The sequence below is a fragment of the Tachypleus tridentatus genome, chromosome 9 (assembly GCF_004210375.1).
Source record: "Tachypleus tridentatus isolate NWPU-2018 chromosome 9, ASM421037v1, whole genome shotgun sequence".
In the NCBI taxonomy this organism is placed as follows: Eukaryota; Metazoa; Arthropoda; class Merostomata; order Xiphosura; family Limulidae; genus Tachypleus; species Tachypleus tridentatus.
In genome coordinates, this window is record NC_134833.1 from 139,132,324 (window position 1) to 139,150,250 (window position 17,927).

At 34.3% G+C, this 17,927-nt stretch overlaps 1 protein-coding gene across 1 annotated transcript in view; it reads right to left on the reverse strand.

Moving 5' to 3' along the window:
- Positions 1-200: 200 nt before the first annotated feature.
- Positions 201-17,927, reverse strand: part of LOC143226506 (kyphoscoliosis peptidase-like) — a 49,573-nt gene continuing 31,846 nt past the window's right edge. The window contains exons 5-7 of the mRNA XM_076457533.1: positions 17,345-17,502; positions 2,930-3,050; positions 201-1,306 (exon numbers count right to left, since the gene is read on the reverse strand). Coding sequence (XP_076313648.1) covers positions 517-1,306; positions 2,930-3,050; positions 17,345-17,502 — 1,069 coding nt within the window. The 3' untranslated portion in view covers positions 201-516. The remainder of the gene's footprint in view (positions 1,307-2,929; positions 3,051-17,344; positions 17,503-17,927) is intronic.

Genomic DNA, 17,927 nt, shown 5'->3' on the forward strand with positions numbered 1-17,927 from the left:
CTGCAAGGTCTGCGGGTAACGAGTTTGAGACGTGGCACAAAAAAAACAACAACAAACACACACAAACAAACCAACAAACAATCAAAACTAAAAAACGTTTTGTTGTTTCAGTTATGTATGTATTATATGAGTAACTCTGAACCCTAATATTCGGTTATGTGTAAACTCAATAAAGAAACATGAAAATGTAGAATAATTCATCGTAGACATTAAAGTGTTAAAAGTTAGCTAAAATACAACATTGTTTCACACTTATCAGTAATGAATGACAAAAGCTTTTTATTCACAGCTCAGCTGTAAATTTGAATGATGTAAGGTTTTAAATACATAACCAGTATGATTTCTTCATTTGGACTTTCAGCTAGGAATAGAAGCACTGTGCCTCTTCTTTGGAAGCCTTTTCTTGAAATGTGTATCACATATTATGCTTATAATCCTTATCTACCGTTCTTTAACGAACACATACATTTCGCTCTCATTTTTTTCTCACACTTAGGGGTTGGTGACCACATTCCTTTAGCTTGTATTGAAGATTCGTTTTTCTTTTGTTAGTTTGCAATCCACGAGGAACGAAGCCAAGAGAGGGAGTTTCCATTTTCCCTTCTGTTTAGGTTTAGGTATTCCAAAGATGATTAACTTGTACAGACCAACGCGGTATGGCAGAACAGTGAACGTAATTCGATTGTCATGATCCTCTTGGACGAGAACTCCCTTCAAGTCTAGTTCCATACCATTCGCATCGAACATTTGGGGTGTTATGAGCATTGGCGTGTCCAGTTCTAGCGTCAACTTCCGTCGACCGCCCCACGTTACGATGATTGGTCCTGGTTGGTTGACTAATTTCATGTTAAAATTAAAGAAAGTCTGTGTAGGGCCCCAAGGAACGTCGTTTAAGGGATAGGGTTGAATGAACTTTTTTGCTCGCACACACTCTATAAGAAATATCACGACAGCATGAAGGCTAGCATCTTCAACTGCATCTTTTTCTGGCTTAGCGTATATCTTGAGGTGGTATCTGCCCTCTATAGGCGGAATGATGATGAATGAGCCCACCAAGCGGTCTTCTTTGAGTTGACAGAAAACGTATTTGTTGAACGAAGAGTTCTCCAGATCTTCCGCAGGATACATTTTAAACTTGTACCGAACAGGTTCATGAGCTCCGAGCTTGATCTCGGTTTGCACTTTGCAAAATATTGGGTTTTGCACACAGGATCGTATTTTCAAATTGTACTGTAAGAAAAATGGCGTCACCTTAGGCAAAGTATTAAATTGTTCCAGAGTAATAGGCTTGTCTAACAGTTGCCATCTGAAAAATATAAATTCGAATTTATTTTTAACATTTTAAAAGTTGTATACAACTATTAATCGAGTTTTTTAAGTGTTAAACATATGAATCAAAGCAAATGTTTTCAAAATGATCGCAAAATAGATATGCATACTTTTACACGTAAGAAACACCAATGTATGTTGCGTAGGAATACATGTTAGAAGAAATCTAAAGACAGTTTTTAACCTATGGAGTTATTATACATCTCATATTTGAGAAAATTCAGTAAATGTTTCAGTTTTCAAGAAAACAGTTAATATTTTTTTTATTAATAGTAACAAGATAAATGTTTGATAATGCGGTAACTAAATGAATGATATCAATAAGGATAAAAATATTTCCATGTCTAGGTTTATCAGTAAAACATTTCTATGCTTGAAGTAAACGGACACGTGCTTTCACGCAGTAAATATTTTTATGTTTGAGGGTCGCGGGTTCGAATTCCAAACATGCTCGCTCTTTCAGCTGTGGGGACGTTATTATGTGACGGTCAATCCCACTATTCGTTGGTAAAAGAGTAACCCAAGAGTTTGCGGTGGGTGGTGATGACTAGCTGCCTTTTCTCTAGTCTTAAACATCTAAATTAGATACGGCTAGCGCAAATAGCCCTCGTTTAGTTTTGCGCGAAATTTAGAAAAAAAATTATGCTTTAAGAAACCAGTTAATACTTTCATGTTTGGGTTGTTTATGGACATTTTTTGTTTACATTAAGCCCAGTAGGTGATGTCATAGAGGAAATGTTCTCATGTTTTAATTAAGCCGTTGTTACCTAACATATGTTTTAATTTTAAAATCAAGACAGCAGTGCTAGAACTAAAACTGATGATGGAATTACAGAGAAGATAGACTGGCTACTTGCTGTAGTTATTTTCCACCTTATTGTGGTGCTATTGGAACTAAATATGATGTTGGGATTACACAGAAGATAGACTGGCTACTTGCTGTAGTTATTTTCCACCTTATTGTGGTGTTATTAGAACTAAATATGATGTTGGGATTACACAGAAGATAGACTGGCTACTTGCTGTAGTTATTTTCCACCTTATTGTGGTGTTATTAGAACTAAATATGATGTTGGGATTACACAGAAGATAGACTGGCTACTTGCTGTAGTTATTTTCCACCTTATTGTGGTGCTATTGGAACTAAATATGATGTTGGGATTACACAGAAGATAGACTGGCTACTTGCTGTAGTTATTTTCCACCTTATTGTGGTGTTATTAGAACTAAATATGATGTTGGGATTACACAGAAGATAGACTGGCTACTTGCTGTAGTTATTTTCCACCTTATTGTGGTGTTATTAGAACTAAATATGATGTTGGGATTACACAGAAGATAGACTGGCTACTTGCTGTAGTTATTTTCCACCTTATTGTGGTGCTATTGGAACTAAATATGATGTTGGGATTACACAGAAGATAGACTGGCTACTTGCTGTAGTTATTTTCCACCTTATTGTGGTGTTATTAGAACTAAATATGATGTTGGGATTACACAGAAGATAGACTGGCTACCTGCTATAGTTATTTTCCACCTTATTGTGGTGCTATTAGAACTAAATATGATGTTGGGATTACACAGAAGATAGACTGGTTACCTGCTATAGTTATTTTCCATTTCACTGTGTGGGAAGTGCGACCAGATTAAGTCTTCTGGATCCGTTAGAAAGAAATATTCATCCATTTTTCTTTGAAATTTCCCCGTGTGGTCAAGATATCCTGAAAAAGGAAATATTCTAGCTCGTTAAAAGATTCCCAAGGACTTTGCGAACTAATAAGAGATAATATTCAAACTCCTTAATGTCAAGAATAAGTAACTAGCATATTGTTTCAACCAGCACAATAATTAAGGTTGGTTGGACAAGTGCCAAGAGCTACATTTTAGTCCTAAAACAAAATTGAGAAAAAATAGGACAAAAGTGTGAAAATTAACTTGTCAGTTTCTCTAAAAAATTGGTCAATGACTAATGATGTGATTTAAGTAATTAAAAATCTTATTGTAATGTAATACAATTCACGTATTGCTATTAAACATCACGCTCTTTTAGCTATGTAACTCAACACCTTAATTTGTAGGTAAGTTTTGTAAAACGTGCCATATAATCTGATTACAACCGAACGAAATGTGTCTCTTCGATTTATTTGGAATAATAAATATGACTAACATAACTGTTGTGATTTAAAAATATCTATACAATTTTCTATTAATACAACGGCTTTAGTATAAGCTTGAAAATGTTCGATCATAAAGTGGCTTAAAAATATAATTGCCTTAAGCCAATATGAATTGAATTTCAAGAGATCTTAAGATTTTAGGTTCTTGGAACAACCTGAGCTGGCACTGAAATACATCAGTTTTAAGTGGGACCACTTACAGAGAATTCAGTAGTATTAAGGCTATCTTAAACCATCAGTCTTAGAGAGACCTGGAACTATAACAGTGTTAGGGGTGATCTTGAAATATATTAGGCTCAGGGTGAATTCGACATATTATTGTCTTAGATTGGTTTTGAAATAACACAGTATTTGCAATATTTTCAAATAAATCAGTCTTAGAGACACCTGGAATTAGAGAAGTGTGTGGGTAGCCTTGAAGTATAGCAGAATAATTGTGAAATTCATAGGGAGGCTTTAAATACAACACTCGTTTAATGACTTTGACATAAAATTGTGTTGGGTCTAACTTAACAGTTAGGTTTGGTTTGGTTTGTTTTGAATTTCGCGCAAAGCTACATGAGGGCTATCTGCGCTAGCCATCCCTAATTTAGCAGTGTAAGACTAGAGGGAAGGCAGCTGGTCATCACCACCACCGCAAACTCTTGGGCTATTTTTTTACCAACGAATAGTGGGATTGACCGTCACGTTGTACGCCCCACGGCTGAAAGGGCGAGCATTTTGGGTCTGATGGGGATTCGAGCCTGCGATCCTCGAATTACGAGTCGAGTGCCTTAATCACCTGGCCATGCCGAGCCTCTGAACAGACTGATCTAGAAATGCTTAATACGATATTTCGGTAGACAAGTTGTACAAACTTCGAAAGAATTTTGAAGTATTATTACAGCAAAATTTTGATGAAGAGGGAAGAAAATCAGAAACATATCAAAAACGTTCAATTAGTGAAACAATCGCTTTCGTTATTTTCCAACTACTTCCTTAGATAAACTTGCAACAAGAAACGCATCCTACACTCGCTGCACACATGATGTACGTATTACAATACGGCTGATGTATGAAAATATGGAAAAAGGCTTTAAGTATGATAAATATGAAGAATAGTTCTTAAACTCGTGCGTGTGTGATAACCACTAAAAAGAAAAAAATCAATTTTCAGGAGAGCTCCTATCATGACCCGGCATGGCCAGGTGGTTAAGGCGCTCGACTTGCAATCTGAGGGTCGCGAGTCGAATTCCCATCGCACTAAACGTTCTCGCCCTTTCAGTGTGAGGACGTTATAATGTTACGGTCAATCCCACTATTCGTTGGTAAAAGAGTACCCCAAGAGTTGGCGGCGGGTGGTGATGACTAGCTGCCTTCACTCTAGTCTTACACTGCTAAATTACGGACGGCTAGCGTAGATAGCCCTTGTGTAGCTTTGCGCGACATTAAAAACAAACAAACTCCTATCATAATTTCTCTAGACTTTCTGTAATATTTTGACCAGAGAAATTGACAATTGCAATGAATATTGTAATTAATGTCCCTCAATAGCTTAGCGGTAAGTTTGAGAGGCTTATAACACTAACAGTTAGGTTTTCGATATTCGCAATCGGTAAAGCACAGACGACCCATTCTTTAGCGTTTTGCTTAATAACAAACAAACAAACTGTAATTAATAGTTTTATAGGAGATACTTTCCTCCTTCCTAGTAAGCAAATTTTAAAAGAACACAACGTAACGATCGGATATTATACTACAGACAAAACCAAGAATCACGGCCACATCAGTTTTCTAAATTTGTTTATCGAATAATCTCCTGTTTATTGAAAGTCGGTAAATACTCACAGCCACTGCCTTTTTCTGTAACAATAATGTCTTAAAATGTAAGAACCAGTTTGTTCACTTACTTAATTCTTGAAATACTATTAGAGCAATTTTATTAAAACTGTCGAATACCTTTCATGATGACCACAACTTAAAGATGACCTAGGAAGGTCGAAACGTTGTTCTGCACTTTATTCTAATTAAAGTTCTAATATCTATACCAGCCGTTTTGGGAATACGTTTTTATCGAATACTTTGATCCTCAATCATTTGGAATGCTATACGGAGTAAACATACAAGTATTTATTCTGGAATTTATACTCGAGATCTGTGTAAAAATGTTACTAAGCTACAAATACTGGTTGAAATGGATAAACTATTACATAGCATACATTCAAGTACTACTATTCAGTCTTTTTACCTAGACAATATATCTAAATTATTTTCACGTTGTCCTGGAATAAACCTCGGACTCTGAAGTCAGTTTATACGAAGTTGACAAATATAACTACACATAATTAATGAAAAACAAAGTTTACTGTTACTACTACATATAAAATTTGTTAAAATAGTTGTAGATGTAAATGAAATGGTAAAACTAACTTTCAACCTTCATTTGTTTTCAAATACTCTCTTCTACCCATTGTGCAAATTTGCAGCATCCCTTACTTTGAAGGGGAAAGTCTAGTTATTATGTTTTTTATATATGGAACAGACACGTAAAAATTACAATAATGCTTAAATTACTGTGAAGTGATTACAGAATAAGCAATAAGGTTATGAGGGGGGTACCTGTAACGATTTTGAAAAGCATTTTTAAACACCGAAAGAACAGTGTTTACTCAACAAAAAGAGTAGGCTGAAAGAAAATACTATAATTAATTTGGGGTTGGAAAAAGCATTCTTCTATAGAATATAATGTACGAACAATCTTTGACTTAGGCAACTTTGCATCGTGGGATATCGCACGGTATTCTTGCATTCGGACTTAACGCAGTATTTTAGAACAACGTGGGACTTACTGATCAATTTTTGCTGTTCTATCTCCTAAACTAAATTAAAATTATTAATAAATAAATAAACAGCTCAACGTCAGTCTCTTTCTTTTATTTGTTTATCAATTTTTCTCTTAAACTCAGTTAAATTCACTTTCTCCATAGTGTAAGAAAGCAATCTATTCGAAAGGCCAAACACCCTTTTAGAAAAATAAAACAGTCTTAGCTGAAGGTAATTTCTACCCTTCCAAAATTTATACTTATGTCCTCTAGTTCTACTATTCTCACTGTTAAGTATGAAAAAAAAGGTGATACGTCACTACTATCAATTTCTTCTAGAATCTTCAATCAGTTCCCTTAACTCTTTTTTTTTTTTTTTGCAATTTAACATATTTCATATTCTCCTCGTATATCAGACCCTCCAGCCCAGGGACTATTTTAGTAACCTTTCTATGACCCTTATCCAACAATTCAATGTCTTTCTTTAGGTAAGATAGAAGCTGACCAGTTTACATGAAGACATGAGCAATGAGGTGTGTGTTGCATGAATAAGGATTTTGAAATATTTGTACACTTGTATTTGATTTTCATTTCTTTGCTGTGCAAGTTCCATTTATTAGCTACTTAATCTGTATTAGAATTTATTGTGTATTGCGGATACTTAAGACTTTTCTCTTGGAAGTCAGTGTACCGTAAAACAGTGGACCAAGTTATTAAATTATATTTTTAGTGCTTAAGTCAATGGTTTATTTTTCAATATAATTTATTTTTATTGTGTTTCTGTTTCTATCCAACTGTGCTCTTGTTAGATGTATAAATTATGCCCAACATGGAGACTTCGTAACATTGAGTAACAAGCTACAAAGGAGATGAAGACGTGATCAGAGGGCGTAGCAAGGACTTAGAGATACCGTATTTTGAATCAAGAACGAACGTTTGTGACTGATGGTGCTTTTTCCTTCCAGCAAATAATTATGTTCTCAAAACAAAACATTTTCTAACACAGTGAACGAGTTTATTTTAAAGAATCACAGTGAACCAATGAATTATTGCACTAAATTTGATTAATAATAAAATTGAATAATATAGTAATTGAATAGCTTGCTGGAAAACATCATGATATAATAAGATGCTGTAAAAATGTTACTGTATACAAAATATGTACATTATTATTTATGTTTACACGGATACATATTTTGTGACGTTAATTTTGTGTTTACATTTTTTTGGCATGATAACGAATGCTTCTACATTATTCGGGTAATATAATTTCTGTGCACGCAGAAAACTCTACAATGGAATAAATAATTGGTGCAGTAAAATGTGTAAAACCCTTCATTGTATACTACAAGTGCAGTTTTGGATTGCTGTTGCTGCCTACTATAGCGATAAAACTAATGCACACTACACTTTTTTATTCTATCTAAAAAGCAAGCTGCATTTTATCAAACAGTTATTGTACTAGTGATGGTATTGTGTGCTTGATGATGCGATATAATGATGGTTATTTAATAATTCAGCTTCAAGCAGGGGCGACAGCCAGCAGGATGATGGAGGCGGAAATGATACAGTATTGTATCCACTTTTTCATGTTAATAAAACACAGCTTATTAACCACAGTATAGATACGTGAACCCAGTGATTTGCCTAGAGAGTGTAATTTCAGCAAATGGGAAACACTATATTAGTTATCACACCATTCAGTGTGAAACATCTGCCAGTTTTGAGAGGCTGATGAAACTAAACAATTAGAAAAAAGGTGCGTCTTCCCTGGTATTGACATACTGCTGTCACACGTTTCAGGGTAAACTAAGAGTCTGATAATGTAATTTCAGCACATAATAAAATGCATGCTTTAAACTGAATTCAGGAAATTGTGCACTCATGCACATAGAAATGGAGTTTCTTGATTAATGATCTTAGAAAGATCACAATAGTCAAGAACTGGCCTTACACGAGAATAAGAACTCTGTCATCTGTTAAGTTTCACTGGGACATTACTTTGAATGTAGAAAAGGAAGAACGACTGACATAAAAAGGCAAATGGAGTGATACACAATTGAAATGTGTGGAAGTGGTCCTCCTGTTTACATTCATATAAATATATTGAAATATGGTGTATGCTATATAATACCAAGAGAAACTAACCTAACAAATCAGGGAAATCCCTTGTAGAGAACTGAAGGCTTTACAACAACGTATAGAAAGAATCAACTTAAATATTGCTAATCGTCTCCATAAGTCTGGAAAATGAGCCAAAGTTTATCCATTCGTCAGCTCATTCTGTCTGAAAAATGGAGGCATGATTTATCCCAATTGGAAAGACTAACACAGATCAGTATTCCAACTTGCACCTCAGTGGTCAGTCGTATGTCAGGTATTGAGTATATTTGCAATGCACTCTTTACAATATCATCCTCAACATGACAGTTTGGCTGAACGGCCAGTGTAGACTGCAAATGCTTATTTGTTCAGTTTTTGATACATGAAGAAACTGACTGGGAAGAATACAAACCTTACGAAACTGACCTGAGATATTGGACATTTTTTCTAATTGTTATAGAAGAGATAAACCTTTTGACTGATAGTTACGATGGTCTGTTGTTTAAAACTTCAACCACTGAAAGAAATTGGTGTTTTTCCTATTTTCCAAGCTGTCGAGTGGAGATTACCAGTAAGATCTTTACAGAACGACTTGTGATGACTAATCGTTTATAAAGAAGTTAGAGCAGTTGCTTGGTTAATAGACTCAAATACAAGAAAGGTGTTATATCCTTCACTTTCCATATTGGTCAGTAAGATGCTGAGCTGAAGTATTGTGATAATTGTTTGTTCTATCTATTGAGTTGTACTTGCATGTTTACAGTATTATTAAATATACAGGAAATATAAATAAGATTATCGGATAAAATCTAGACAATAGATGATTGATTTCACTGTTGATGGTAACTAACGTAGCATTATGCTGAAATGACTTTGCAATTCTCGTTTACTGGAAATCAGGTTAAGGTCTGGAGGTGAATGTTAACAAACTTTACCTATAGAAATTTCGGAAGTGTGTTATTCGAGATTTGTCTTTCTGGAAAATACCAGCAAAGAAAGAATTGTTACAAGTTATTATTAATCTTCTGGTGATATAATCCCACAGAAGATACAAATCCATACAAATCCTGCTTCATAAACCTTACATGTTGGAAATTAATAATAGAACAGCCTGAGAATAGGGTAGTTAACAAGTGTTATGAGTACATGCGTTTTCAAAACAAGACTACATCTGGCCACCTGCTGTGCCCATCAAGGGAAATCGAAGTCCTGATTGCAGCTTTGTAAATTCGTAGACTAAAGATGTGGGGGGGGGGTACTAAACTGTTATAAGACAAAATTACCTGCAAATAAGATAATTTATAAATGTTACACGACAAAATAACCTGCAAATAAGATAAATGTTACACGACAAAATAACCACATTCAATAAAATTATTTTGAAGCATGAATGATCGAAAGACATCATGTCGCCAAATGTTTATCGAAAACAGAATAAATCTGAAAGCATAATAGTTACCAAATACTATTATAATTACGACTGATTAAAGGCCAACAAGCACGAAATAAATAATGCACTTCAATACGCCTGACCCACAACAATTATAATGTATTAATTCAACGGTCTGCAGTAGCTCTTGTAATATTTTAGCCAGTCTTGAAAATTGAGGTTAGTCCTAAGTCATATACTAAGCTAATAATGCAGAATAAGTTTTGGAAATTACGGCTAACACTTGGAAAGTTAATAATAAGTAAATGAGTCTCTTTTTCTTATACGTTATCGAGTTAAGCCTACGGATTAACACTTTCACTATACATATAGATCTGTTACACTTATTCATATCATATTTCTTGTTGCCTGAAAATGATGTGCATTTTTAATTTGTATGTTATTTTATACAAACTGGTAACCACCTAGTGGTGGATCCAACATAACCTTAAGTGTATTTAGAATGTTAATACTTAAATGTCACATCAACAGTTTTAAGAAAAGTGTTATTTCATTTAAAACGTCAAGAAACAAGCAACACATACAAAGAATGAGTGAAATGAACCTACAAGTAGAGAAGAATTTAAAATGCTTGTAAAAACAAACAGGAACCAGGAACTACATATAAAGGGAAATATATCTAATGAATGAAACTGTGTGTTCTATTTATTACTAAATGTACTATGTACACTGTAGTAAAAAAGAAACTTGTTTATATATACAAGTATATATTTATTTTAACCATTGCTGTTACTGCTAAAAGACAAAATGAAATGTATCTTTATTTATAAGACACATAATTTTAGCAGTATATCTCACGTACCGTCATTGATTCACTGTGCCAGGACATCACACACAATAAATTTCATATAACTTACAGGCAATTTCTAGTAACCATTAAAGCCATTAAACATATTAGGTTAACTTAACATTTGAGAGAATTTTTTACACATGTGGTATAAAATTATACCTGAGATTTTTCCTTCCAGTGGAATGTATATTTATTTTGAATTTATTATTATTTCTGAGGAAGTATCAGTTTGGAATAAAACAGGTGGTCCAAAAAAATCATTAAGTTTTCCCAAAAGTAATGTTGCCTGGTAGTTTTAAATTTGTCTCTACCTACTTTCATGTCAGTCAAACTGTAGAAGCATCCCTCCACTGGCCGACTGGGTGATATCTACATGTCTCTGTCGATGAACATTACGACTGTGAGTGACTGATCACGTGGTAGCACAATCCAACTGTTCTCCACTGTTTAGTTCTTCGGGAATTCACCCCGAGAGAATGAAACGTAAATTCCAATGTACGTATGTAGTGGACACGATTGTCGAATTGTTTACCGAAACACACACATACACTGTGGTTAGTATTTATGTACATAAAGATTGTTTTATATTTTGTATTCAGTCTAATTATTCTCAGACCTACTACGTTCAGTCGGCATACATTCAGTATCCTTTCATGAAAACCTTGTTTGTAGAATCTCATTATAAACGGGCGGATGCATTCCAGTTAATGTATATCAGACACGCAGCATTAGTTTTGCTAAGTAGTGTTAGCAGTATATTAGATAGCATAGAAAAAAAAGAAAAAAGCTATTATTCGTTTATTTTGTTTTTATATACAGCAAAATTACCACTACTCTATTTTGAAAAATTGTGATAGTAAATGTAACAAGACAAAAAAAAAAAAATATCGATCTTACTATAGTGAAATTGCGCCTGTAAACAGTTAAACAGAAACCAACGTCACATCTATCTCTTGCACAAATGACGAGTTTAATGAAAGGTTATTTTTGTTTGTTTATAGTTAGGCACAAATCTGCACAACATACTATCTGTGCTTTGCCAACCATGGGTATCGAAACCAGGTTTCTAGTGTTTTAAGCTTGCAAACATATCGCTGTGTCACCAGGAGCTGTTTAAAGAGCGACATTTCTGCTTTTGTTAGTAAGTATAAAAGGGCTATCTGTGCTGACAAACACCGCATTTACAAAGGTTCTAATTTATTAATAAAGTAACAAAGGTGTATACTACAATTTATTAATAAAGTAACAAAGGTGTATACTACAATTTATTGATAAAGTAGCAAAGGTGTATACTACAATTTATTGATAAAGTAGCAAAGGTGTATACTACAATTTATTGATAAAGTAGCAAAGGTGTATACTACAATTTATTGATAAAGTAGCAAAGGTGTATACTACAATTTATTGATAAAGTAGCAAAGGTGTATACTACAATTTATTGATAAAGTAACAAAGGTGTATACCACAATTTATTGATGAAGTAGCAAAGGTGTATACCACAATTTATTGATAAAGTAGCAAAGGTGTATACCACAATTTATTGATAAAGTAGCAAAGGTGTATACTACAATTTATTGATAAAGTAACAAAGGTGTATACTACAATTTATTGATAAAGTAGCAAAGGTGTATACTACAATTTATTGATAAAGTAGCAAAGGTGTATACTACAATTTATTGATAAAGTAGCAAAGGTGTATACTACAAAGCTCATAACTAAAGAAAAATTAATTAAAAGCTCAAATCTTTCTTTTTAGATATTTTGCTAATTACTAAACATATTATTAACGATAATTAGATGAATTTGTTAAAACAAACAAGGGAAGTAACAACAAGCTAAGGTTTTTAGATGAAGGCGTTATAGTATTATACACAAACATCATTTTTTTCCAAAACGTTATGACTCATAATTAATGTAACCCTAGAATCTTCTTTTCAATGCACCTTCAAAACAAGTTCACACATTTTATTTTGTTGATTTTATTTCACGTTATGCCTTGTTTATAAACAAGAGAAAGTTTTCGATTTTTCTTAAAACTATCTCATAAATAAATATCCATAGTAGAGTTATGAACGAACTATTATATACACAAAATACAATGTTTACTTTATAATATTATTATGTATTTTTCAAGCTTTAGAAGCGGAGCTCGAAGAAAAATTTAACGGCCCAAGATCTAGGTTTCAATTTTATTCAACGTATCTGATATGAAAAAATATGCATTGATATTAAGTAGAAGTTGCAACTTTTAAACCTACGTTTTGTTTTGTAATGTTGTTGCAGTTTACCATTTAAATGCCATGACCAGATAGTTAGGCCACTCGCCTCAAAACCTTTAGGTCACGAATTCGAATCCCACCACTAAACATGCTTGCGTTTTCAGCCATCTGGGCTTTATAATGTGCAGTCAATCCCACTGTTCGTTGGTAAAGAGTAGTTCAAGAGTTGACTAGTTGCTTTCTTTAAATTCTATCACTTCGAAGTTAGGGGCGACAAGAGTTGATAACTCTCGAGTTGCTTTGCGCAAAATTTGGCAAAACAGAATTAGAGTCCTTAGGCTAATAACATAATGAATTACTGTTTACGTCTCTACCTGTAGTATAACGTCTTATACTACAGACCTTAGACTAGAGTTACGGCTTTTAGCACGTCCGTCAACATCGGAAATTCACAACCTCATTTACACACACACAAACGACACGTGCGCCACCTTTTTATAGTTACTCACAACCTTTCACTTAAGCCTTTCATTAATAGCAGAAATAACAATATATTGAAGTTAATCAGATAACAGCAAGAATTACTCAACAAATCAAAACAAAATACACCCCTTTCTTGATGAATCACTGTAATCACGATATGCGACTCAATGTGCTGACCATATGGTTGCCTGAAGTATGTCATGTGACCTTTCATTGCTTCACAAAGAATTCTCTTGATCACGTCACCACCTTGAAATACCCAGAGAGAAGGATTTAATCCTACAAGACATGCGCAACCACTTTTCACAAAACATTAATAAGACATTTACCTCATATACAATTAATACTATCACTAAAACAATTACATTTATGGGCATAACGTCTAACACCCGAATGGAATTACGTAGCATTGTCAACAAGATAAGTTACCTTCGAAAAATAGTAGGAAATGCTAAGGGTTATAATTCCCACTCAGTGACACTCATTAACCTTGTTTACCTAAGGCCTCACTTAAAATAAATTTACATGATAACGTGCAGTATTTCAGTTTATTTATGTAATAAAGTAGAGAATAGGATATCGCTTTTCGATTTATATTCACGAGTGGGACGTACCTAGACACTAAAATTTGGAGTTCATTTCCCTGGGGCGGACACCTAAAATAGCTAAATGTAGCTTTGTTCTAAAAAAAACCAACAACTTTCGAATACTAATTAAAAACATATAGTGACATTCTTGTAGTTGAATAATGTATTTCAAACTCAGACTTTTGTAAAAAAATAACAACTTTTAAACGTAACTTCTTTTCGATTTTCGCCCCTAATTACTACCTCCGCTTCCTGGTAAAAATACATATCGCTACATAACTCAATCAATATAACAACTATCCCTACAAATTTTAATTGGATTAACTAAAACACTTTAAGCAACAGCTCTGTAACACCTTTTCTAAGCGAATAAACCAAAAAACATAACCTTCATTGTATTACAGTAGTGTGTAAGGGTGGATAAAGAGAGATCCTTATCTCTGATCTACCTAACATATCTTCCAGTATTCCATCTGTAATAGTCCACCGTACTAGGGAGAAGACCGTATTACTAAATCAACAGCATGTGCGGTACACATGAGAAGAAAGATGAATGACGTCTTATACGTCCACCTAACTGACAACACACTCGTTACATCCTGCACAGAAGTCAGCTAAACTTGGATACCCCCTCTCAAAGTCTGTCAGATGGTTAGTTGATTTAAGTTTTAAATTTAGGAGACCTCAATCGATTGGACCAGACTTTCCATGAAGAAAACTTCCTATTTACTAAAATAGAAAGTTCTCAAAACTTCCGGTAGAAAGAAGAGTATTGGTTTGTTTGTTTTTTTAATTTCGCGCAAAGCACACGAGAGCTATCTGCGCTCGCCGTCCCTAATTTAGAAGTGTAAGCCTAGAGCTATTCATCACCACCCACCGCTATCTCTTGGGCTACTCTTTTACCAACGAATAGTGGAATTGATCGTAACATTATAACGCTCCCACAGTTGAAAGGGCGAGCATGTTTGGTGTGACGGGGATTCGAACCCGCGACCCTCGGATTACGAGTCGAACGTCTTAGCCCACCCGGCCATCCCGTATGCTCATGAAATTTGAGTGATCAAATGTGTTTTGATATATATATATATATACATACACACACACATACATGAGCTAATAATTAATTATTACATGATAATATAATATAAACTACTAACCACGACAATCATTTGTAAATTTATATCTAATGGACTTACGACGATCATCAATAGATTACTACTACTTCTAACCTAGATAACATTCTGGTATTTATTAAAACGCTATCTAACATGCTTCAAACCTTTACATACTCAAGTTTCTGTATGAAATTCTATCGGTTTTAACGCATGATATTCCACCGTACCTGAAAGTTTCAGCGTATATTGGTCACACCATAGTTTTTGCATAACATTGTAATACACACCTCTTGAATTCTGTTTATACGTGCCAAAACTAGGTTTACTCTTAAGTTGTCTATTCAAACCTTTTATGTAGAACTTTATTCAGTGGCTGAATAATTTGTATATTCTCAAAACTTAAGATATTTATTTATTAAATTAAGAGCCATAAATGATCATTAGCTGTATTAAGGTCATCAGCGAATACATGACGTAAAGAATCACAAACGAATGATGATTATTTATATCTGCAAAAAGAAGATAAAATTCCGCGTAACTCCCTTATTTGTTGTGTTATCTAACATATCATGATAATTACACTTGTCGAAAGCTAGTTGTTAAGAGTCACTTTGATTAGATTTATACTCTGTCAATGGATGGGGATATAAGGTAAACCGTATTTTATTTTGCCTTATTAACTCTTGCTGAACACGATGTTCTTGTGTAAGCTCGCTCGCTATCCATATAAGTATAGTACAGTTAATTACTTTGTGTCTGCTTCCAATGGTAATTAAGATTAATGTTTTCATCAAAATGGCTATGCTTAAAATTTCTCAGTATGGACGCAGAGAGTCTCTCAACTATCAGATTAACTTTCCCTGTTTAGAGAGTCTACAGGATGTGAAGTTACTTTTAATTGGAAGCTAACTGATTTTTTTGCAGGGGAGACAATATGAAACACAAACTATCTTTCACAGAAGATAGAACGCAACACAGACTTTCTTTCAATGAAGATAGAACTAACACAAACTTTCTTTCAAGGAAGATAGTACGTAACACAAACTTTCTTTCAAGGAAGATAGCACGTAACACAGACTTTCTTTCAATGAAGATGGTACGTAACACAAACTTTCTTTCAAGGAAGATAGCACGTAACACAGACTTTCTTTCAATGAAGATAGCACGTAACACAGACTTTCTTTCAAGGAAGATAGCACGTAACACAGACTATCTTTCAATGAAGATAGAACTAACACAAACTTTCTTTCAAGGAAGATAGCACGTAACACAGACTTTCTTTCAATGAAGATAGCACGTAACACAGACTTTCTTTCAAGGAAGATAGCACGTAACACAGACTATCTTTCAATGAAGATAGAACTAACACAAACTTTCTTTCAAGGAAGATAGCACGTAACACAGACTTTCTTTCAATGAAGATAGAACTGACACAAACTTTCTTTCAAGGAAGATAACATGTAGCACAAACTTTCTTTCAAGAAAGATAGCACGTAACACAGACTTTCTTTCAAGGAAGATAGCACGTAACACAGACTTTCTTTCAAGGAGGACAGCACGTAACACAAACTTTATTTCAAGGAAGATAATACATAACGCAGACTTTCTTTCAAGGAAGATAGCACGTGGCAACGACATTCTTTCAGGGAAAGTAGCACGTGACATACACATAGAGCTCAACTCCCAGTGAACACAGATCACGAAAGTGCACCCATGTACAAATTTAGCTTTATCAGTGTATTGTGGTTGTTAAATATAAAGTCGGGCTGTCCATTTAAGACTACAGCTAGTACGTTTTTCAGGAGTTTTAAGAACTTTTCTAAGACAACTTTACCTTAAACTTTCAGTGAGTTCGTACCTTTTATAGCTTTACGAATACTTTCACTTAACTTTTTATTTGAGCCGTTGTGACCTTTAATGTATTTTTATTGGAGTATTTTCACCAAGTACAATATTTAACGTAATTGAGCATTATCCTTTCATTATTATAGTTAAGGTTAATTGACTGGTCTACGACCAATAACACATAAGTAAAGCATATATAACGATGCTAATTAACGTTTAAGTTTTAAAAAAAGTCCACCTTGTCTTTACATTTTTCATGAACTGTTAGTATTAACAATAAAGAATGTTATAAAAGTGCTGGTTTGAGTGCTTGTCTGCTTGTTTATTTTCGTACCACGCTGCAAAATAAGCTATCTACACTCTTTCGGCATCGAAATCCGTAAACCAATCGTTATCGTGGGATTGGTTAGAGTGAAGACTGAGTTGAGAAGTAAGAGGACCATACCTGTTCCCCATGTCGTATCAATTAAACGCCATGCCCCAAAGATGAAGACTGCATTCCACGCATGCATCAGATCTTCTCCAGGATTGAAGTTATGACCAGGCCGACAGTCATGGCCCTTAACAAACCCTTGTAACGTTTTAACACGTATATTAGCGAGCCTGAAACACAATTATAGAAAAAATTAGCAACAAACCGAGAAACGAATGCCAAAACTATATTGTGAAAATTCTAATGCACTGAAAAGGGCCCCAAGTGGGAGAAAATCGTATATATATATTTCTTCTACAGTTGCTTTAAATTTATTTAAGAAGCCTAAGTTTGGTTTACTCGCTAGTGTATTACACTGAAAAACCGAGAATCTCAGGTTCAAGACATAACGCTAGCAAAACCTATTCGCATTTTCAACTGCGAATGTCTTATAAGAGTGAAAGTCAAACCCCCTATTCGTGATGACGAGAAACCAACTTGAAGTAAAAACGTATCCTCAAGATGGCTGGTAAGGGTATTAAGCCTTTAATTATAATAAAGTACAGAACAACGTATTGCTCTTCTTAGGTCATCTTCAGGTAAACAAAATCTAACC